This window comes from Protomyctophum bolini, assembly GCF_963924005.1.
Source record: "Protomyctophum bolini genome assembly, chromosome: 12".
NCBI lineage: Eukaryota > Metazoa > Chordata > Actinopteri > Myctophiformes > Myctophidae > Protomyctophum > Protomyctophum bolini.
Window position 1 is genome coordinate 20713403 of NC_137873.1, and position 22849 is coordinate 20736251.

Consider the following 22849-nt stretch of genomic DNA (forward strand, 5'->3'; position numbering starts at 1 on the left):
ATGACTCTAGAGCTGTACAAATGGGGGTCCGCAGGATGGAAAATGTCAATTTGGGGGTCCTTGACATGAAAAGGTTTGAGAACCACTGTACTGTATGTGTAACATGGCTGTTTCCCTCGCAGGTAAACTGTGGTCCAGGAGTATGAAGGTGACCTACAACCTCCTCCATAAACTGGGAACCAAACAGGAGCCACTGGTCAAACCGGGAGATCGGGTGAGTGGAGAGAGAGAGAGAGAGAGAGAGGTGGGAAGGAGGGGAAAAATCCTGTGTGATTAATAAATGATAACATTGGATAAACTGACTCATAACTAACTGTGTGCCCACGCACGCGCGCGCGCACACACACACACACACACGCACACGCACACGCACGCACGCATTCACAGCCCCAATGGTAGAGGCTGCCATCCAAGCTAAGGCACCAACCGGGGTGAGTTAGGCCCGGGGTTCTGTCAGTGTTTTGACACGGGGGTGGAACCAATTCCAAGATGAATGCTACGTATACCTCCTGAACCACTGGCCACATGGAGCTACCTAGTAGTACAAGTAGGCCTACAGATCTTCTACTGTTGGCCACTGAGACAACTGAAAGACACTTAACCACTTGAGTAAAGTCATTTTGGGGGTGAACTATCCTTTTTTTTTAATTATAATTTTGTCACGATTTTGTAACCCATTTCCCCCCCCTGTGTCAATTATCTAACATGATCCTGGGCTCTACACACCCTCCACCAACCTAGTCCCCATATATGGGGGACATGGGGAGAGAAACGGACTTGAACTCCAAGTTCAAGTTGCTCCTCTACACCTGACAGGGGGGGGTTTCCCTGGTTGGACGTAGCGCATGGAAGTAACACGTTATTCCAACCATGAACTATCCTAAACTATCTAAAAGTATTTCATATCGTAATGTTTGTAATAATTTATCTGTTCAATAAAAACATATTTGACAAAAAAGAAAAAAACCCTATATGGTTGACCGGAGTCCCTCAGGATCCTATACTAGTATTTTCTGTTATTGTATACAGTCAGGTGCCTTGCCCAAGAACACAGTGATCGCAGTTACTGAAGGAAATAAGGGTGTTTCTCATTTACTTCCCCACACCCAGGGTTACCCAGCCAGGGAAAGGGATTCAAACCATCCTGTTAATCTGTAACATCTGTGATGCCACCTAACCCCCACAACGTAGTTACACCCAGTCACAGCTGGAGCGCCCGCTGGCCTAGCGGTCCAGGCGCATGCCACACATAGGCTCTGGCCTGGTGTTGGAGTCCTGTTCATGACAACCTTTGCTGCGTATACGTATCTCACCCCGTTTCTCCCTCCCTCTTCCCTGTCTTTCTTCTCTTTATAACTCAATAAAGGCAGAAAATAACAGTCACAGCTGGACCTGTGTTAGTGTTCTCCTCCCAACCGGAAGCTTGTGCCTTTTCATTACTGTTACTGTACTTTACTGTCGTTTTATTGACGCTATAATGAGACATGCGGGGAGAGGGTTATTGGATATTTTTAATTTTTTACAAGGGAAATCTGTCTTGCACGTTGGTTCCAGTAATGAGTTTTAGTGAGGGAGGTCTCTGCTGGGCTGCTGGGGAAGATCTGGGGATAAAACAGGCTTTAATTGCATTGAAAAGTGATACTGGGCGTGTTGGCTAGTAATGGAGATACATGAGTTCAAGTTTAGTTTATGTTGCGTTAAAACCTCCGCTGTTTAAAATGTAAGTCTGGCGTTTGAATGTCGCTCTGGGACTGCTGTGTAATCCACATTTTGACTTTTGGTGCTTGATTGAACTGTCGCTATAATGTGCAACTTTTGTTTCTGACTTTAAACCTGAGCACTTTTAAAACAGTCAACAAAAGCAGTTTTAGAATTGTATTAGGGTTTGTTTATTTTTATTTATTTATGTTGTGTTCTGATATCTGATGTTTTTTGTTTGGAAAAATGTTTATTTATCATACTTTGTTGTGGTATATTACGTTTTTTGTAAGAACCAAAATGGAAATAAGTTTTTGGTATGTTTGGTCCTTGATGGTGTTAACCTGTGCACTTGTCATTTTGTAAGGTTAATACTTTCGAAATCAAACCAAATCAAATTGCTGCTTTCTTGGCCAGGTTGTTCTTAAAGGTTCAATTGAAGAAAATAAAAGAACAAACTAAAGACAGAATCGGACACATTGAAATATAATAGCCATAGAGAACACTTGAACATGGAGGTGAACCTGCAGCCTTTCACCTCCAAACTTGAACTTCAACAGCCTACAAAACAAACAAAGCTGTCTTTTGTTTACCTCCTCGCTCTCTCTATCTACTCTCGCTGCTCTGGTATCAGCTCCATGTAACCTGATCCACAGAACACAACCTGCCCTTGTCAACATTACCCCTGTTAGACCGTCATTATACTGACTGGCCTATTCACTGAGCAGCACTTTAGAGACTATGCACGCACGCACGCACGCACGCACGCACGCACGCACGCACGCACGCACGCACGCACGCACGCACGCACGCACACACACAAGCTTCACGTTTCTAACACACAGCTGGCTGGGCTGGGCCACTTGGTTTGTAGTAGGCTACAGGTTTAAAGGAACTCATTTCAATTCACCACATAAACGGCATGAGTGCACAAGACAGACAAAGGAACACACACACACACACACACACACACACACACACACACACACACACACACACACATATATATATATATACACACACACACACACACACACACACACATATATATATATACACACACACACACACACACACACACACACACACACTGGGCTATTAAGCAGCACTTAGAGCAGTGCAGTGTGTTATCATCACTCAGCTACATGCAGCTGGAGCCACATGGGGTCCTGCATGGAGACGCTGTCGCTGATAAAGAGTGTTCTGTGCTGCCATTGGCTGGCTTCCAGAGACATGGTATGCCATTGGCTGGCTACCAGAGACACATTGGACTTGATGTTTTGATGAGAAAATGGAGAAGAGATATACAGTCTGGATGATGTGTGGACAATGTGTGTAAGCAGAGAATTATAACATGAATCAAAACCACTGCACTTACAGTATACCAAAATGACTAGTTATTTTATGCAGCGTTGCTGTGTTGAAAATGTGATGATTCTGAAACCTGCGAGAGAGAGACAGAGAGCGAAGAGAGTGTTTGAGACCTTAGTAAAATACATAAAACATTATTTTTATTTTTAAATACTAGCAAATGCTTGCCGCCCCCTAATCAAAATAGTACATTTCCACTCAGGGATCATATTTGAACTCTTAACATGATTGTTTTTCATCTTCCCGTCCACAGGTGGCGCTAGTGTACCCCAACAACGACCCTGCAGCCTTCATGACAGCTTTCTATGGCTGCCTGTTGGCCGAAGTTGTTCCCGTGCCCATAGAAGTTCCACTCAGCAGGAAGGTAAGCTCTCATGCTGTTAAATATACAACTTTAATACAAATGTAAAGCCCAAACTGCACCAATGATACACCACACACCTCCTTGCAACATGCAACTGCGTGCGGCCATTATCCCCAATGGCAGGAGTTGCATTGGTGTGGTTGACCTTAAAACTGTTGTGTTGCAAAGGAGTTGCAGATGTATGCTACATTGCTACCCGGTTTCCCTTATGATGGTTCTCCCATTCATAATGGAGAGTTGTACACTCTGAGAATGATTGGGTCCTTGACATTGAAGACAATGGGCCCCATTCACTAAGCTGTTTACATATTTTATGTTGATGAATTTTGCGTAGGGCCGCTCTTTCTCAAGTCTGCAGACTTACATGGGACCAAAGCTTGCTGTATGTCATTAGAATGCCTTATACTAACTAGACTACTAACGTGGGAAGTTTGGAAATTTCCTTTACACTCAAAATATGGGTGTAAACAGCTTTAGTGAATCGGTGTTTGGGTATGAACACTACTGGTGGACATGTTGGTATTGCCTGCATTTCAAAGTGTATTATCTCTCCTGGTGTCAAACACTCCACAGGAGGTTAATCTGTGGTGGGCTTAACCATACACCCGCCAGCTATCAAGGAAAGACGGATGGCATTAATTCCAACTTTTACAGCAACTTTCCCCTTGGAGCTCTGCCATCTGAAATAGCAGCAGTGACCTTTTGAATGCCAATATACAGACCATGATGCGCCTGCCATTAAATCACACATTCCATCAGCCTCCTTGCACCATTCCTCTGCTCTATAATAACGTATACAGCACCTGTTTCAACCGTGTGTCCATTATGTCCAGCCATGAAGCCATAAATATGGATCATCTCATACTGGGTCCAAGTGTTGTGTCTCTCGAGTATTGCGCAATGTCTGACATCTCTCTACCAGCCTATGCAACGTGTGTCCTCCGTGGCACAATCGTTATGCAATGCTCAACCAATGGCACATCTCCCACCCAATCACGCCGGACAATCACAATTTGCGTCATCACTTTTCCGTCTTCACTTTTGTCTTCAATGTTTGTGTTTACACAAACCCAGAATGCTGGGCATAGGAGGGGCTAGCGCCCCTCAAAAAATTATAATAATGTATATTGAAACTATATATTACACACAAAAGGCTTTTCAAGGGTTCTGAGTTAATAAAGTGCACAGTTTGGTTATATTTGTCTGAGCATGGTTTAAACCATTCTATCATGGGTGGATAGAACATAGATTCAGGGCATACATACATATCGCTGCAGTCTTATCTCCATATTTTAACTTTTTGTGTTTTTTCGTAAATGTACGCCCTACTTTTATCATTCTACAGCTAGCAGATCCACAAGCTGGAAAACTGCAAAGAGCATGTTGATCTGCTACTTTAGATGCTTTTGAACTTGAATCAAGGTATAGATACTATAATAAGTTATAACCATTAATAATGTACATACTAGATGTGAGAGACAGGCAGATATTGACATACAGTACAGCGACCGTATATAAGTGAAGGAGGCTAAGTCCCGACACCAAAGCAGGACAGCAGTTTGTGTTTGTGATTCATTCCAGTCGTCTTATGTCAACCCGACATTACGACGTTTACACGAGAGCACTGACAGAGGAGACGGAAAGTTACATTCTTCTAATCCAAAGCAGCCGTTGTGAACGTACTACCTCACCATGATTCATCACCAAACAAACGATATTAAAACCACCACTAAACAAAGCATTAAGAAAGTGACACAAAACGGGCATGCTCTGTGTGTCGTGTGCGTGAGCGTGAGCGTGTGTGTGTGTGTGTGTGTGTGTGTGTGTGTGTGTGTGTGTGTGTGTGTGTGTGTGTGTGTGTGTGTGTGTGTGTGTGTGTGTGTGTGTGTGTGTGTGTGTGTGTGTGTGTGTGTGTGTGTGTGTGTGTGTGTGTGTGTGGTGTGCTCTGGGTGGAGTGGAGTCCAAGACACCCTCGTGTGAAGGGAGAAATGGAATAAGAGAAAAGGAAAGCTAAATGGCTTTCAGCCAAGTGGGCTGTATAACTTTATTACACGTAGCCATAGCTCATCAACATGGGCGCTGTATCGAAACCACAAATCATCAACATAAAGGAGCTATATATTGAAGGCATAATGATTCATCTGAATATGTCGTCTTATGACTCAAGAGTAAGACACAGTTGAAGTGCGAGTGATGTAGTGATGCAGATGTAATAGAATCTAATGTTGTTTGGAAGAACTCACGCATATGGACTCAAGTGTGTGTGTGTGTGTGTGTGTGTGTGTGTGTGTGTGTGTGTGTGTGTGTGTGTGCGTGTGCGTGTGCGTGTGCGTGTGCGTGTGCGTGTGCGTGTGCGTGTGCGTGTGTGTGTGTGTGTGTGTGTGTGTGTGTGTACGTACAGTAGAATAATGAGAAATTGGACCTTTTCCCTGGTCCTATTTTGGTTGAAAAAAAAGATTTCTACAATTAGAAAAAGATTCAGGCTTAGAATTAGATATTTAGATTTATGGTTTAGGGCAGTGGTTTTCAACCAGTGGTCCTTGAGAGGGTTCCAGGTGATCCCCAGCTAAATAATGGAGAGTTGGTAACCAAATGGACCCTTATGGACTATGTAGAATAGTTTTTTTTGCTCATGGTTATCTATCCTAATGGTAACAGCCTCAATACAGCACAGCATGGACATGTGTACTGTACATATTCTGTAGTTTTGGTTCTGAGAGACTAAACCTCATCAAATGGTGGTCCGTGGCTCAAATGCAGAATAAATAATTTTAGGGGTTAGAGATATATTTGTATATTGTATATTTGTAACTACAGTACAAACCCACATGTAGATCTATGTTTATAAATAGCTGAACTACAGTACAAACCCACATGTAGATCTACTGTGTTTCTGGTTTAAGAAATGTCTTAATGTATTTAATGCCATTCATAAAATCACTAAAATGTTGATGTCCTCACAAGTATACGATAGTAACACAAACTCTGTTTATACATATGCGTGTACTTGAGGTCACACTCATCGAAGAATGCACGCACATTCACGCACGCACGCAAACACTCTCGCTGGCTGGCAACTCATTTCAGTGTCAGTGACAGTAAAGAGAGTATGATGTCAACTGTTGAAACTGTCTGAAAGCGTACTCATAACACACACACACACACACACACACACACACATGTGCACGTGCGCACACGCACACGTACACACAGGGAGCGTTCTTGTTGTTTGCCCAAATCTGTTCTCCTCAGCCCTCATCTAAAGACCATCAGCCTGTCTCTGGTTTCAGAAAAGCAATATCCTGTGTGCTGACTCAAGTTTTGCTGATTATGTCAGGCAAGGGAAGAACGAGAGAGAAAGCGAGGTAGAGAGTTACTGAAAGAAAGAGAGAGAGTTTGCATTCCTTTGTTCAGTTGTGGTGAATGGGTTTATTTGGGGCACAATATTCTTCTTACTTCATCATAATTCATTATGTGGTCAGGGTCAGTGCCAATTACAGTCTGTGTGCCTGCCTGCCGATGGGCCCTTGAGCAAGGCATTTCATTGAATAACACAGTATGAAAACAATATCGTCTCTGTCGAGTGGAAACCTCATGTCCAAAACAAGAGTTACTTTTCTGGATTCAAATTCCAAAACGGCAAAAGCAACAGATCTACAAGCTCTGAATGTGTCGCTTCCTTGTGGATCTGCTACTTTTGATACTTTTGTGTGACGCTGTAGAAGGATCAAATAAGGAGTTCATTTACGGAATGGAGATAAGAGGAGATAAGAGGTTTCTGCCTGACAGAAACGATGTACAGACAGTGCAAGGTTGTGTGAGACAGAGAAAGAGAGAATAATTTAGATAGAGTGACAGATGAGGGACAGCAGCGCGTGCGTGCGTGCATGCGTGGGCCTAGTGTGTAGTGAACAGACAGAGTGAGAGGGTAGGGATGGAATGAGACGGAGAAGAACAGAAACCCTCCACTGGGACTGCTCTCTCTCTGTCTCTCTCTGTCTGCCTGCCAGATCCAGTTCAGTCCTATTAAAATCCATCACACGTAGGGGGGGGGGGGGGGGGGGGGTGTGTGTGTGTGTGTGTGTGTGTGTGTGTGCGTGTGTGCGTGCATACACAAGCCATATTTCTGTTTTTTATGTTTGCCTGACTGTGTCAACCTGACCTATAATTGTATGCTCATGAATGTTGCCGTCTCTCTCTCTCTCTCTCTCTCTCTCTCTCTGCAGGATGCAGGCAGTCAACAGATAGGGTTCTTGCTGGGGAGTTGTGGAGTGACCGTAGCTCTGACCAGTGACGCCTGCCATAAAGGACTGCCCAAGAGTTCTACGGGAGAGATCCCCCAGTTCAAAGGTCACACGCACGCACACACTCACACACACACACACACACACACACACACACACACACACACACACACACACACACACACACACACAGACATGCATGTGTATCGGTAGTACCTCCAGCACATTCCTGACTACAGTAGTTTAACATAGTTAACCTACAGTAACTAGCTAACGCACGCACGCACGCACGTGTGTGTCACAGTGCTTATTGAACCGTTCTCCTGTTACAGAATAGTATTTCTCTGTAGGATGAATGGACTCACTGATTGTAATAGAAGGACAGACTCCGTAATGGAAGAGGAGCCGATGAAAGGAGGAGGAGGAGGAGGAGAGAGGAGTGAGAAGAGAAAAGAGGAGAGGACAAGTGAAAGGAGGAGGTGGTGGTGGAGGAGGTGGAGGAGGAGGAGAGAAAAGGAGTGAGAAGAGAAAAGAGGACAGGACAAGTGAAAGGAGGAGGAGGAGAGAAAAGAGGAGAGGACAAGTGAAAGGAGGAGGAGGAGGAGGAGGAGAGAAAAGGAGAGAAGAGAAAAGAGGAGAGGACAAGAGAGAACGGAGAGAGAAAATAGGAGAATAGGCTGTGTTTTCAAATGTGAGCGAGTACAGATCAATCAGAAACAGCAGAGTAAGAAGAGAGAGAAAGAGAATGAGTGAAGAAAGAGAGAGGGAGTGGCAGAGATAGACAAAGTAAGAAAGGGAGGCAGACACAGAATAGAGACACAGAATAATTGAACGAATAGAGAGAGAGAGAGAGAGAGAGAGAGAGAGAGAGAGGGAGAGGGAGAGGGAGAGGGAGAGGGAGAGGGATTAATGTCCGGCATTCTCAATAATGGTTGTATAAATAGCAACATGACGCCAATGTTTCTCCTGCTATTCTCTTAGCATGGATTAACAATTAACTGTGTGTGTGTGTGTGTGTGTGTGTGTGTGTGTGTGTGTGTGTGTGTGTGTGTGTCTGTGTGTGTGTGTGTGTGTGTGTGTGTGTGTGTGTGTGTGTGTGTGTGTGTGTGTGTGTGTGTGTGTGTGTGTGTGTGTGTGTGTGTGTGTGTGTGTGCGTACGCAGCTCATTAAGGAGCAGAATTGTACACATTGATCGTGTGCTTTAATCTCCTCTCAGTCATTAACATCATATTAACCCATTAAGACCTGAGGCTGATTCTACAGATTACTAAATCAGCCTAGTTCGCACACTTTCAACATTTTTTTTAAGACCTTGTACATCTGATATTTGTAGCGGGTCTCCAAATAATTGCCAAAATACTGAGATTTTTAATGATACTTAACATTATTAAAGCATATAATAGGAACATTTTACACTGTATTTTTTTTTCTTTACAACTTTAGGAAAAGGAGTTTTCAATGAGAGGTTATGTACAAAATTGTCAAATGGTAAATGGTGCATTTATATAGCGCCTTTATCCAAGGCGCTTTATATAGATGTAAAGCTGTTAGTTAACAACATGTTGTCCCATACGTGGTGTGTGTGTGTGTGTGTGTGTGTGTGTGTGTGTGTGTGTGTGTGTGTGTGTGTGTGTGTGTGTGTGTGTGTGCGTGCAGGCTGGCCCAAGGTGCTGTGGTTCGTTACAGAGTCCAAGCATCTCTCCAAACCTCCGCGAGACTGGTTCCCGCCAATCAAAGATGCAAACCAGGACACTGCCTATATCGAGGTACTGCACGACGCACGCACGCACGCACAGGACACATCTTTTGAATATCCATATAAGAAACTTGAACTGAAGGTTTATGTGCAATCATGCTAATTAGCCCACCACATGAACATGCATGCACGCACGCACACACACACACACACACACACACACACACACACACACACACACACACACACACACAGCTCACGCACCCATCAGGGCATACAGTATCTAAACCGTTTCGCCAATTTCATTTCTGCCGCGCCGTTCCGATCAAACCGCCGATCAATAGCGCTCCAGGGCCTGTAATTACCTCCACGCGCCAGCCATTCCCATAATCTCCCCTGATTCATTTCAGCTCGCCCATTGTCCCCATAAACAGCCGTGCTGTACAGTAATTGCGCTCATATTTCTCTCTGTCTTGATGGCGACGGAGGCAGATATTGAGGAAGATGGATAGAGTGGTAATGAAAGAGTGATTGGAAAATGATTGGGGTTTCATTTTTTTTGTTTGTCATTTATGGTCTAGACAGGTTTTTTTTCCCTGACATTTACAAATTGTATTGAATCTGTTTTTCTTAATGGCCCTCTCTCAGGATGTGTTACTTCAACGTGTTGCTAGTTGAGAACATATATCCGGCTGCAAATGATTTACTGGTTCTCAAACTCTTTCAAGGACCCACACATAACTCTGACAGGACGTTTTCACAGCGGGCGACAGCCTGGCGTATTTTCCCGAAGTGCGTTATTTGTCTATGGGATCCGGCAACTACTGGCGATAGCAGGCCAAGAGGCGATAGTCGAAAAGTGGGCGGAGGAACGTCGTTCAAAAACATGAAAATATTTTATCTTTGGACGATATCCAATCAAATTCATGTGTTGCTTTGTTTAGCCTTTAGGATTGTTTATTCTATGACAGCAGGAACCACTAGGAGATTTTTATTGCCCGGATTCGCCGCTGTTCGCCTGCTTTTAGAACGTAGGGTGAGAGTATTCAAACAGAACCAAATGGACCATTACGGGTCCCTGGACTCCACTTTGAGATTTTAAATACATGCATGATTATGTAATCTGTACGTACACAAACTCTTTTGCATACAGTATTAGTACCAGGTTAAGACCCCCATTTACTTACTATCTTGAAGAAATGTTCGAATATTTAAGCATTATAGTGCATGGTGTAGCTGTCTGCTGCTTGTTTCCATATAACCCAAAGGGACGGCTGTGTATTTCAGAGACACCGTTCCCATAGCCTGGAGGGACAGCTGTCTGTTTTCCAAGCAGAATCATTCCCATAGCCTGGGGATACAGGCACATTGTAATTACTTACGGCTAGGCTGTAAGTAATGGCTGAGTAGTATCATTTAAAATGATACTACTGATTTTGTTTTGTGTAAAACATTATCCTAAAATAATTCATTTTAGGATAATGTTTTACACAAAACAAAATCATCAATCAGGGATACAGGATAAACACATGAAATTGGAAGTGATGAAACAAAGAAATGAGCAGGCAAAGATGGGAACTGTAACAATCTACAATTGAAGTTGATAAATCGGTTCACTGTGCTGATTGAATGAAACTGGTGACCAACCTGAACATTAATTTTCTGTTTATTAAAAAGCCAAACTCTAGCAATGATTACTATCAAAATATAGATTTAACTTTTTTACCAAAACTCGTTTGCTTTTAACCAAATAAATAAATAAAAACACCTTTAAGATGTAAAAAAGTATCAGAGTACAGAAAAAGAAAAGAAAAATCCCTCATCCTTGGTCATTAAACGAGGTATCGACTCAGCCCTAATTTGTAGGCAGCCCAGGTGTCAAGACGGCCCCTTTTCTATAATGTGATGTTCCTCAGACTCTGTGTATCATTTAAACGAGATGAACGGGTGTTTGTCTGAATGTTGCAGAGGAATTCATGTGTATTACTTAATCTCTCTCTCTCTCTCTCTCTCTCTCTCTCTCAGTACAAGACGTGTAAGGACGGCAGTGTGTTAGGTGTTGCGGTAATGAGGATAGCAATGCTCACACACTGCCAGACCCTCACGCAGTCCTGTGGATACACAGAAGGTACTGCATGTGCATGCCACGCACGCACACCATGCCACGCAGGCACGCACGCACACATACTCACCATTAATAAACTAGTTCTTCACTATTACATTATGATTGTTCACGTTACCGTGAATGCATTTTTCAATATCAAAACAAAGGCTACAGTGATATAAATGAGTGTATTTACATTTAGACGCAATCATTTTTCAGGCTAGGCTGCTTTCCTGTGAAAGTTCACATCCTTTGTTTACTTTGTGGACTGCACGAAATAGCATTTTGCTTCTTGTACGTGTGAGTAGTTTGACAAATACATCTTCTGATCCCCCGTCTCTCTCTCTCTCTCTCTCTCTTTCTCCAGCTGAGACCATAGTGAATGTTTTAGACTTTAAGAAGGATGTAGGATTGTGGCACGGCATCCTCACGGTAAGCATGACACTGAACCACAGTCATCTGTGTGCTATCTGTATTTATATGTATGTATGTATGTATTTGGTTAAAATGGGTAGGGTTTAAAAAAAGGCAAGAGCTTGCTCTGTTGCACTGGCCTAAAAGTGGGTCCTTAAAAACGGCTTCAACCTCTGAAATGTATGTATGTATGTATGTATGTATGTATGTAGGTGTAGGTATGTATGTACAGTATGTGTGTATGTATTTAAAAGGGGGGCTTTTTTGTAAAAAGCCCAGCCCACAATACCTTCATATATTTAAAAATGATTCAAAAATAGGGTTACCAGTGAAGGGCAAACTGCCTATTCACTGGGGACTATGCAAGGCAGATGTATGTATGTATGTACAGTATGTATGTATATATTTGATCGGCTCATTATTATTGTCATGTTGTAACCACGGTAGTCTAGATGTAAAGCAATACTCTCTCTCTCTCTCTCTCTCTCTCTCAGAGTGTGATGAACATGATGCATGTCATCAGTATCCCCTATGCCTTGATGAAGGTCAATCCTCTCTCCTGGATCCAGAAGGTGTGTCAGTACAAAGGTAGGACAACTCCGTGTCCTCGTGTTCTATGTGTAGTTTGAGTGCAATTATTTGGACCAAGCTGGAGCGCATATCTAACGTAAGATATGCAATTAAAATTCAATTCAATTCAATTCAAATTTGATCAAAGTGTCAAATCACAACAAGTCGTCTCAAGACATTTTACATTACGTTTAAACTTTTTGCAAAATGCACACGATATACTGTATGGTCTTCTTTTTAATATGTGTGTGTGTGTGTGTGTGTGTGTGTGTGTGTGTGTGTGTGTGTGTGTGTGTGTGTGTGTGTGTGTGTGTGTGTGTGTGTGTGTGTGTGTGTGTGTGTGTGCGTGTGTGCGTGTGTGCGTGTGTGTTTGCGTGTGTGTTTGTTCTCCCAGCCAAGGTGGCGTGTGTAAAGTCCAGGGACATGCACTGGGCTCTAGTAGCTCACCGGGACCAGAGAGACGTCAACCTGGCTTCTCTACGCATGCTGGTGGTGGCCGACGGTTCAAACCCCTGTAAGAACACAAGTCACTCTGGGGAGTTTTTGAATTGAAGTGCAATTTGGAAACGGGAGAGAGAGATGGGGAGTGAAACGCAGCAAAGGCCGTCGGGATCGGGACTCGAACCCATGACACCCTGTCAGGTTCCCGGAACTGCTTAATATTCACAAAAAACAGCCCAGGGACTCAGGCAATTAATTAATACCTTTACAACCACTGTATTAATGGCAAGTATTTCCTACAGCTTTACGTCCAAAAATATGAACTAACCCTTTAAGTCTAAAAGGATATCAGAAAAAAGTCCTGGGGACACAATTATATACAACATGTGTCATCAACAAATACAAACGCTAAAAAAGAAGGAAAAAAATGGAAACACAGCAGCAGTGAATGACACCTCCTTTCTATGGGAATGTACAGTACCTCCTCTTCTGGTCTGATAGATGGTTTTTTTCTTTCTTCGACTGGTTCAGAATGAACTTCATGAACCTATCTGTCTGTGTCCCTCACCCCTCCATCTTCATCTCACTATGTCCATGCCACACTGTCTCACATGTATCTCCCCCCTCTCTCTCTCTCTCTCTCTCTCTCTCTCTCTCTCCCCATCCCTCTCTCCATGTCTGTCCCCCCCCCTCTCTCTCTCTCTCTCTCTCTCCCCCCATCCCTCTCTCCATGTCTGTCCCCCCCCCCCTCTCTCTCTCTCTCTCTCTCTCTCTCTCCCCATCCCTCTCTCCATGTCTGTCCCCCCCTCTCTCTCTCTCTCTCTCCCCATCCCTCCCCATCCCTCTCTCCATGTCTGTCCCCCCCTCTCTCTCTCTCTCTCTCTCCCCATCCCTCCCCATCCCTCTCTCCATGTCTGTCCCCAGGGTCCATCTCGTCCTGTGATGCTTTCCTTAACGTCTTCCAGAGTAAAGGACTGAAACCTGAGGTCATCTGTCCCTGTGCGAGCTCCCCTGAGGCTCTCACAGTGGCTGTCAGGAGGTACGCACGCACGCGCACACACACACACACACACACACACACACACACACACCCACACACACACCGTATGTTCAAACAAAAGTACACACACATCATTTTACCTTGTCTTTGATCTGATCCAGTTGGTAGTGTGAACGCGTAGCATGAAGGTGTGCTACGGCTCTGTGAGTTTTAAAGAGGTGTCTTTTCTCAGCGGTCGGCTGCCATGTTAAAGCGGAGCGTCGAACCGTCACCACCCGCTGTAATGGAAGCAGTTTAATGGACTGTGAGCTGTCATTTAGACCCTGCCCGTAATGAAATAATTAACCGTGAAAAGGTGCACGCACGTGCGCACACACACACACACACACACACACACACACACACACACACCATGCCAAAGCATGCCGAATGCCAGTTTACTGACTTTATACACAGCCTTCTAAACTCAACACATGCTGTGAAGGGCTGCTCGTTAAAAAACAGAAGGAAGGCACTTATTCTGCAAAGATATGACACACACACACACACACACACACACACACACACACACACACACACACACACAATAGGTTCTATGCAGAGTGACAGACTCTTCCTACTTCTGGGCCGCTTCCCTACTTCAGGTGTTACCGATGATACTAATTATGGCTCTGTTCCATTTAGTGTGCACTAGTTCTCAAACTTTTTTAACTTCAAGGACCTCCATATTCCGTAACTCTTAAAGCAAATTAATGTGTACACTCTCAGAGATACGCACCCGTACGGGGCCATTTGGAACCCAGTTAAGGACAGTTTGAGACCCACTGGAGTAGCAGAGTGTTTCAGTGAGCCAACATGCACAGTAGTAGCAGCACCCTGACTCTGCTTGACCAGACTATCATCGGTAACACATGTAAAGGAAGTAGGGAGGGGCCCAAGTTCTTTCCAAAATGGCGTTCATGTGCATTTATAGCCCATTGGCTCTTATTTCCACGTCTCCCCGTCTCTCCCTCTATAGGCCGACGGAGGAGATAGTCCCGCCCCCTGGCCGCGGGGTGCTGTCCATGCAGGGTCTGAGTCACGGCGTGATCCGAGTGGACACGGAGGAGAAGCTGTCTGTCCTCACCCTGCAGGACGTGGGCACTGTCATGCCTGGAGGTAAGACCCAAAACTATCGAATATTTAGTTGTAGTTGGATAAGATTTTGTCCACAATTCCAGGCTGTATTGATGTAGTACCATAGGAGAGAGATAAACAGGCAATACGTCCATCAAAATAACAATTCTTCTACATTCTGTAATTGTGGAGACTTCCCGTAATGAAACCAGTGTAAAATAAAACCAAATGGACCCTCCCTCTGAGTAGTTACATTAACACTGTGTAATAGGTCGCTTCTCGCCCTCAGGCGTCTTACTGGTTGAAGATACAGTTTATCATTTGCTTTTATCTAAAATAAAAGGCTTTTAGCATGTGACCCTACTGTATTATGTGACCCCCATTCCATATCCAAGCTAATGCATGTATATATGGATATGAAGTCAGTCCCACTAATGTAGAACCCAACCCAGCTTTCCTAGAACTTTCTCTCTATTTAACATAACTTCAACTTCCAAGGGAGGTTCATAAGCCTCGAGCAATAATAATGAAACTATGAAATGAATGCTAGTCCCTCTTATCACGAGACTTTAAGCGCAGAATTACATTGGCTCCCTTTCTAATAAGAATGAGGAAAATGATTTAAACGTTGCCCTCAGGCCTCTGCATTGCCAAGTATATATATAAACTTGATTTAGCCCTGACTCTGCAATAAAATAAAAATGCATTGCATTTTCATATTTTCATACTGTTCAGATATGGCAGAATTTAAACATAATGCTCATCTGCATGCACGCTCACACACGCACAAACGCACACACACACGATCACGGGTGCATGCAAACGTGCCCATGCTGGGGCGCACACACACACACACACACACACACACACACACACACACACACACACACACACACACACGGGAGATAATGACATTTTGTCATGAATACTGTATTTGCATCCGTCACTCTACTTCTGGGAACAATAAGTTAAATAAAAAAACTGATAATAACTTTCAGGGTGCCACATTTGACTCCATGAGGCTCTGTGCTTGTGTGTATCTCTTTTTGTGCATGTGCGTGTGCGTGTGCGTGTGCGTGTGTGTGTGTGTGTGTGTGTGTGTGTGTGTGTGTGTGTGTGTGTGTGTGTGTGTGTGTGTGTGTGTGTGTGTGTGTGCGCTCGCGCCATTCAGTGACTACTACCTAGCGTTTATCTCAGTTCAGAGGCTCTCTCCATATGTTTTCCATAAGTACATTTTATGGGATTGTGTGATAGCTTATAAAAGCACTCAAATCTGGAGCCAGTCTTTTAAGTACTTTCCTTAGCCTTTGGCCCTAACCTTGACCTGAACCCATTGCTTAAACATGTATGTATGTTCTTAAGTTTGACCCCAATGTTTGACCTGTCGTTTGACCAATTTCCTTGTTGACGGAAAGGGACTTCCACACGAGGAACCAATCAGTTGGGACATGTTAGTATATTCAGGAGGAGGAGGTCTTCTGTACTGGGGTCACTACGAAGGTTAGGAGGAGAGGAGATGACTGAGAGAAGGTTGTTGTTTGAATACTAGAAGAACATGATCTGCAATGAAATAGACAAGATGATTATAAAACCCTAGAATGCTATACTGTCCATCCAGCCAGGTAGGATTCATTGTGCTGTCATAAAGCAGGTTTTTTATCATATCAAAATATATATAATTAAAATGTTATTGTTTGACCACTTTCAACCCACCGTGTCCTAATTTTGGGCATGCCATTATCGCCAAAACAAATGTTGTTTTGTTTTTAATTAAAAGAACATTTCGAAATGGGACCGAAGGCTATGGCTATTTGGGGTTCCTTGGCATGGAACTCCTATGGTGCTTTGGAATAAAGAGAGTGATTCCGTATGATGGCCGTGTGCTGTACGGTACAATCACATCACAGTACAGGCTGCTTAGGATCTGTTCCAACCTTACAAACAAAAAAATCCCATTAAAGACTCAGACTGGCCAAGAACAACATCCCATCGGACTCCAGCCAAGTTTTCGAGGCTGCTGTTTCTTGCCAGGCTTGTTTAGCCCAGTTGAAACGAACCTTGGAACATAATCTTGGGGGTATTGGGTGGTGGGTATCAAACCTTGCCCTCGGGAATGTGCCTCAGACCCCCCCCCCCCTGCTGCTGAATAGCAAATATAGACTACACCACATGTGCAATAAGTAGGGCATTAATGTATAGTTACATACAGTGTATTCAATTGTTTGTGTATTCATTTGTGTCAGTTTGAACCCAGTTAAATGTACTGGGCTCATTTATTGAGTCTTCATGAAATATTAAACAGTGCAGTTGCAGGTGCTCACTGGTCATTTTAACTTTTTTTGTCAGGTGAAACCACCTGACTAATGAAAGCTCCTGAAAACTATACAACTTTTCTAGTTTTATAATTGCTTATGGTAAACATGAATTTAACTAATATTTATAACTTCAACTGAGATAGACCACCCAGTAGCCTACTGTGGTCCATCTTATTTATAATTGCACATTCAAATATCTGTAGTTAAGCTGCAAATTAAAAACAAATATGGTAGGATATTTCCTATAATAATATCAATGCAGCTTAGATGAACAGGGGCACAGCTTTTTATTGAAGGAAATACAGTATTCATCTAATATCTTTCTCCCTCTTCTCTCCACCTTTTGCCTTTCTCTGTTCCTGTCTTCTTTTCTCTCCCTTTGCCTTTTCAATCTGTCTGTCTTCGTCCCTGTCCACCTCTCATTTCTCTCCATCATTTCTCTCCTCTTTACTTCCTGACCTGGACATCTGTCTCCTCTCTGTCCTTGTCTCTACCTTTGTCCCTCCATCTGTCACCCTCATCTCTCTCTCTCTCTCTCTCTCTCTCTCTCTCTCTCTCTCTCTCTCTCTCTCTCTCTCTCTCTCTCTCTCTCTCTCTCTCCTGTAGGTGTGATGTGTGTGGTGAGACCAGATGGACTTCCTGTGCTCTGTAAAACGGATGAGATTGGAGAGCTGTGCGTGTCCTCGGTTGCCACAGGAACCTCCTACTACGGCCTGTCAGGCATGACCAAGAATACCTTCGAGGTAAATGTCTGCCCCTTTACCTGCTGGCCATAAAGGGTTAACCTCTCAAACCTCTCTCTGTGTTGGTGAAACGGACATGACTGTCAACTAGGTGATTGATGCTGCAAATAGCCTGGCCCGGTGTCATCCATTTGTGTCGCCTTATATATTTTATCCACTTGTCTTTAACCATTATTTTAAACTTTAGCTGTTGAAAAATAACAGATATACAAGCTCATAGCTACGAGCTTGCTATTTTTTGAAAGAATCTTGAAAATGTGGAGCAAATCTTTGAATATCATTTATAAAATATAATTACATTCACCGTCTTTCACGGTGAACGTTTTTAACTCATATCTTTGCTTCCTGGGTGACCCTGGTACAAAACGTTTCCAGATGGGGGTCACATTATCATTTTTGGGGGACCTTGACAAGTTTGAGCACACTGATTTAGAAACAGTTTTTTTTTAAACTGTTAGGATTTAAAAGACATTTGTGGAATCTTGTCCCAGATCTTAATGGGTTATACTGTATACAGTATATACTGTACACTCAAGCCTTGAGGAAGGCTTTATCCATTATCTGCAGAGATATGGTACCTTGTTTACCGCACATTTGTCTGTTTTTACTGAGGCACACTAAATGTTCCAGTGTCCTCTCCCTGAACACAGTAAAAACCCTACAGAGATCTGAGGTCTGTGGTTCCCAAATGTTTTATCTCAAATTAGAGAAAATAGCAGGTCTACAAGCACTGTAGCATGATTAAGTACTGTAGCATGATGAAGTACGGATACGGCATTCATTTACGGAAAAACACACAATAGGTACAATATGGAGATAACAGCGATATGCATTGTAAATTGTAAGTAAGTAAAAAAAAAAACGTAATTCCCCTCTCTGTGTTTCTCTCCCTCTCTGTGTTTCTCTCCCTCTCTCTCTCTCTCTCTCTCCCCCCCCCAGGTGTTCCCCATGTCCAGCAGCGGTGCTCCCATCAGTGAGTGTGCGTTCACCAGGACAGGCCTCCTGGGCTTCATCGGCCCCGGGGGTCTGATCTTCGTGGCGGGGAAGATGGACGGTCTGATGGTGGTGGGCGGACGCAGGCACAACGCCGACGACATCGTAGCGACCGCCCTGGCCGTGGAACCCATGAAGTTTGTCTACAGGGGGAGGTGGGTGGGAGGCACGCACGCACGCGCACACACACACACACACACACACACACACACACACACACACACACACACACACTCACACTCACACTCACACTCACACTCACACTCACACTCACACTCACACACACACACACACACACACACACACACACACACACACACACACACACACACACACACACACACAGAGTTAGTGCATTCATTGTGTATCTGTGAAAAAATATATACATATCTTTGCTGTCGGGTAGAAACCACCTAACTCAGGAAATGAAAAATATAAAACTTTCAGAAAATAAAGAAAACCATATATTTTTAAAACTATGCAATACTGCCTCATCAAAGTTGGTATTGTGACTTTATATATTGTTAAGGTTTTATCCGAAGCGCTCCAAAGATGGAGTTAGGTGGTTTCCTCCATCCCTCCCTAAAGTGAAGTGAACTATAGGGTTGAGTGGAGGACATGGGGAGCATAAGAATGATTTCAGTATATCAGGCAAGATAGTTTTCTAGAGCAGACTGAACTGAACTGAAATGACACGGACACAGCTGAACTCAAGTCAACTACACTAGAAAAGTTACATTGTCTGTTTCGTGTACAGTACAGTGCTGTACTTCTCCAACCAATGAAATATAGGCACTCACTTATGAGTCAACTCAGGCCTCAAGCTGTTCCCACCAACAGAGAGATGTCATCTCAGGACTCTGGAGTAATTAGATTAGAACACAGTTTGTTGACTCAAATATCAATCCAGGGGCTTGTTTTGTTTGCAGGCACATAATGAAATGTATACGGGGACCTCCTCCAGTGTTAATATATATGGTGTTAATTTAACTCCAAGTGGCATTCTTGCTTTGACTTTGTATGTAATCACACCACTCCCTGAGGGGGTCCCAGGAGGTCCCCAGTAAAAGTAGTGCATGTCAAAATCAGCTCAGCCTTTTCAACCTAAATTGGCTATTATTATTTTCAAATAAATCTTTAAAAAAAACATAGTTTTGAAAAATAGTTTTGAAACATTTTAATAAGGCAAATCTTTTATGAGGGCTCAAAATAGTTTGTGATTGTGGTCCACGGCCAAATACATATTCACTCGGGGGTGCCTGACATGAAAACGTGTGTGTGTGTGTGTGTGTGTGTTTCAGGATAGCAGTGTTCTCCATCACAGTGCTTCATGATGAGAGGATAGTGGTGGTGGCAGAGCAGAGACCCGACTCCACAGAGGAGGACAGCTTCCAGTGGATGAGCAGAGTATTACAGGTGCACGCACGCACACAATTATGCACATGTCTTTACACAGTACAGTAAGAATGAGACACACAATCTCACACGTGCACGATACCAAAAGTAAGTAAGTAAGACTTGCAGAGCCATGGTTCCCATAGGGAGCCTATCTCCTGTTTCTGTATCGTGAGGCAGCTTGATGTACAAGAAGTACACCCCCTGGATATGACGCTAGTATGTCACAGGGACTTATCCCCAATCAATGCTGAGTGCCAAGCAGGGAGGCATTGGGTCCCATTTTTAGTCTTTGGTATGACCCGGCCGGGGGATCGAACCCCGACCTCCCAGTCTCAGGGCGGACACTCTAACCACAAGGTCACTGAGCTGATCCAATACAAAAGTACCATACTGCAATAATATACTGTATGTTACAAGTAAAACGCCTGTATTCAACGATCTTGAGTTATAGTACAAAAGCATTGGTATCAATTTATATAACAGAACCAAAGTCAAAGTATCATTTCAGAACCCCCCAGCACCGCAGCAAACCCCAGCATTCGCCGTCGATCCCATGATCGACAAGCTCAGACCATGCGTTGTGAGCTTGTCCATCGGCTATTTTAGACTAGTATAGAGCCCTGAGGCCCTCCGGCCTCCGCTCAACCATATAGGGTTCATCTAGGTTGTGTATTAATAAAATAAATGTGCAACTAGTAAGTGAGTATGTTGACTCCGAGTTGTAGTGGAGTAGAAGTAAAGTCTTAAACTATGTAGCTGAAAAACTGTATAGTACTTGAGTAAATATATATATATATGTATACTTTAGTTTCTACCACTGCTCATATTCAATGCCGGCCTGCATGGTCTACTGTGTGTGTGTGTGTGTGTGTGTGTGTGTGTGTGTGTGTGTGTGTGTGTGTGTGTGCGTGTGTGCGTGTGCGTGTGTGTGTGCGTGCGTTGTAACATAGTCCCTGCTGCCTGTAAGCCAGTATGGAGACTGTGGTAAAAACTTATAAAAGCTGTCTGCGCTTTTACAGCCATCATAAAAAAACAAATCTCTCCATTGGTTATTTGGTTTTAAACTTCACAGATACTGTAGTGCCGCGCTGCTTTTTCCATTTAGCTTGTCTAGTCACAATATGGTAACCAACAGTCGATGTGTGTGTGTGTGTGTGTGTGTGTGTGTGTGTGTGTGTGTGTGTGTGTGTGTGTGTGTGTGCGCGCACACGTGCTTGCGTGATGAAATGATAACATACGCTGAAAGTTTAGACATCACAACTTTTTTCATCCTTTGAGCTCCCATTATGAGTTGACTCTTGATCAACGTTAAAATTGTAACATAGTTTTGGCTGGACCGCAACATCATGGCCAGCCCTATAAGAATGAATGCCTTATTGCCTCGGTTTGACTGAGTCGCTGAGAGACAGAAGTTTCTCGACAGTTGGCCTGACAACCAACTGGCCAGTCACAGAACAGTCGTCCCTCCTGGCTATGGGATGTAGTCTATCATAATAACCAACCTTTTCTTGTCATTGGATGCCAGGGCTGGTGCTACTTGTCAAGTACATGTCTTAGTCAGCCTGACTGGCCCAAGCTAACACCATTACAGAATTACATATTGCCACTATCTACATATTTTGTGTCAAATATGTAGATATGTAGAATGCGGCTTCACTTTGCAGCGTTCAGAGTATGGGTTTATATCTCCTCTCCTCTCCTCTCCTCTCCTCTCCTCTCCTCTCCTCTCCTCTCCTCTCCTCTCCTCTCCTCTCCTCTCCTCTCCTCTCCTCTCCTCTCCTCTCCTCTCCTCTCCTCTCCTCTCCTCTCCTCTCCTCTCCTCTCCTCTCCTCTCCTCTCCTCTCCTCTCCTGCTGTAACAGGCCATAGATGGCATCCATCAGGTAGGGGTGTACTGCTTGGCGCTCGTTCCCTCCAACACGCTCCCCAAGACCCCGCTGGGTGGTATCCACCTGTCCGAGACCAAGCAGCTGTTCCTGGAGGGCTCGCTGCACCCCTGCAACGTCCTCATGTGTCCCCACACCTGTGTCATCAACCTGCCCAAACCCCGGCAGAAGCAGCCAGGTGAGAGTGCGGAAGGGCGCAGCTGTATGCGCATGCACGCACACACGCACACACACAGACACACACACGCGCGCACACACAGACACAGACACGCACACACACACAGCAAAATCCTCAAAGGCTGCTTTGGTTCTAGAACTTGTTCCGTTCTACATTACAGTGCACGCACACACAGTGCGCGTGCACTGTTGCGTCTGTTCACTCCTCCGTTGCACTGACCTGCATACCGTTGCTTGTCAGGCAACGTTTTATGTTTTCTTCGCCAATGAATTCCCTACTACTTCATCATACAGTACAAGAGTGTTGCACAAAAGTTGTT

At 44.0% G+C, this 22849-nt stretch overlaps 1 protein-coding gene across 6 annotated transcripts in view; it reads left to right on the plus strand.

The window, feature by feature from the left end:
* Nucleotides 1-22849, plus strand: part of LOC308325822 (disco-interacting protein 2 homolog C) — a 237641-nt gene that overhangs the window by 179536 nt on the left and 35256 nt on the right. For all 6 annotated transcript variants that reach the window (XM_080778520.1, XM_080778522.1, XM_080778521.1 and 3 more), the window contains exons 9-22: nt 123-214; nt 3323-3433; nt 7660-7783; nt 9334-9443; nt 11399-11501; nt 11845-11909; nt 12386-12479; nt 12856-12975; nt 13827-13941; nt 14921-15060; nt 17940-18076; nt 19016-19224; nt 20371-20485; nt 22329-22530. In XM_080778520.1, the coding sequence (XP_080634646.1) occupies nt 123-214; nt 3323-3433; nt 7660-7783; nt 9334-9443; nt 11399-11501; nt 11845-11909; nt 12386-12479; nt 12856-12975; nt 13827-13941; nt 14921-15060; nt 17940-18076; nt 19016-19224; nt 20371-20485; nt 22329-22530 (1737 nt within the window). The remainder of the gene's footprint in view (nt 1-122; nt 215-3322; nt 3434-7659; nt 7784-9333; nt 9444-11398; nt 11502-11844; nt 11910-12385; nt 12480-12855; nt 12976-13826; nt 13942-14920; nt 15061-17939; nt 18077-19015; nt 19225-20370; nt 20486-22328; nt 22531-22849) is intronic.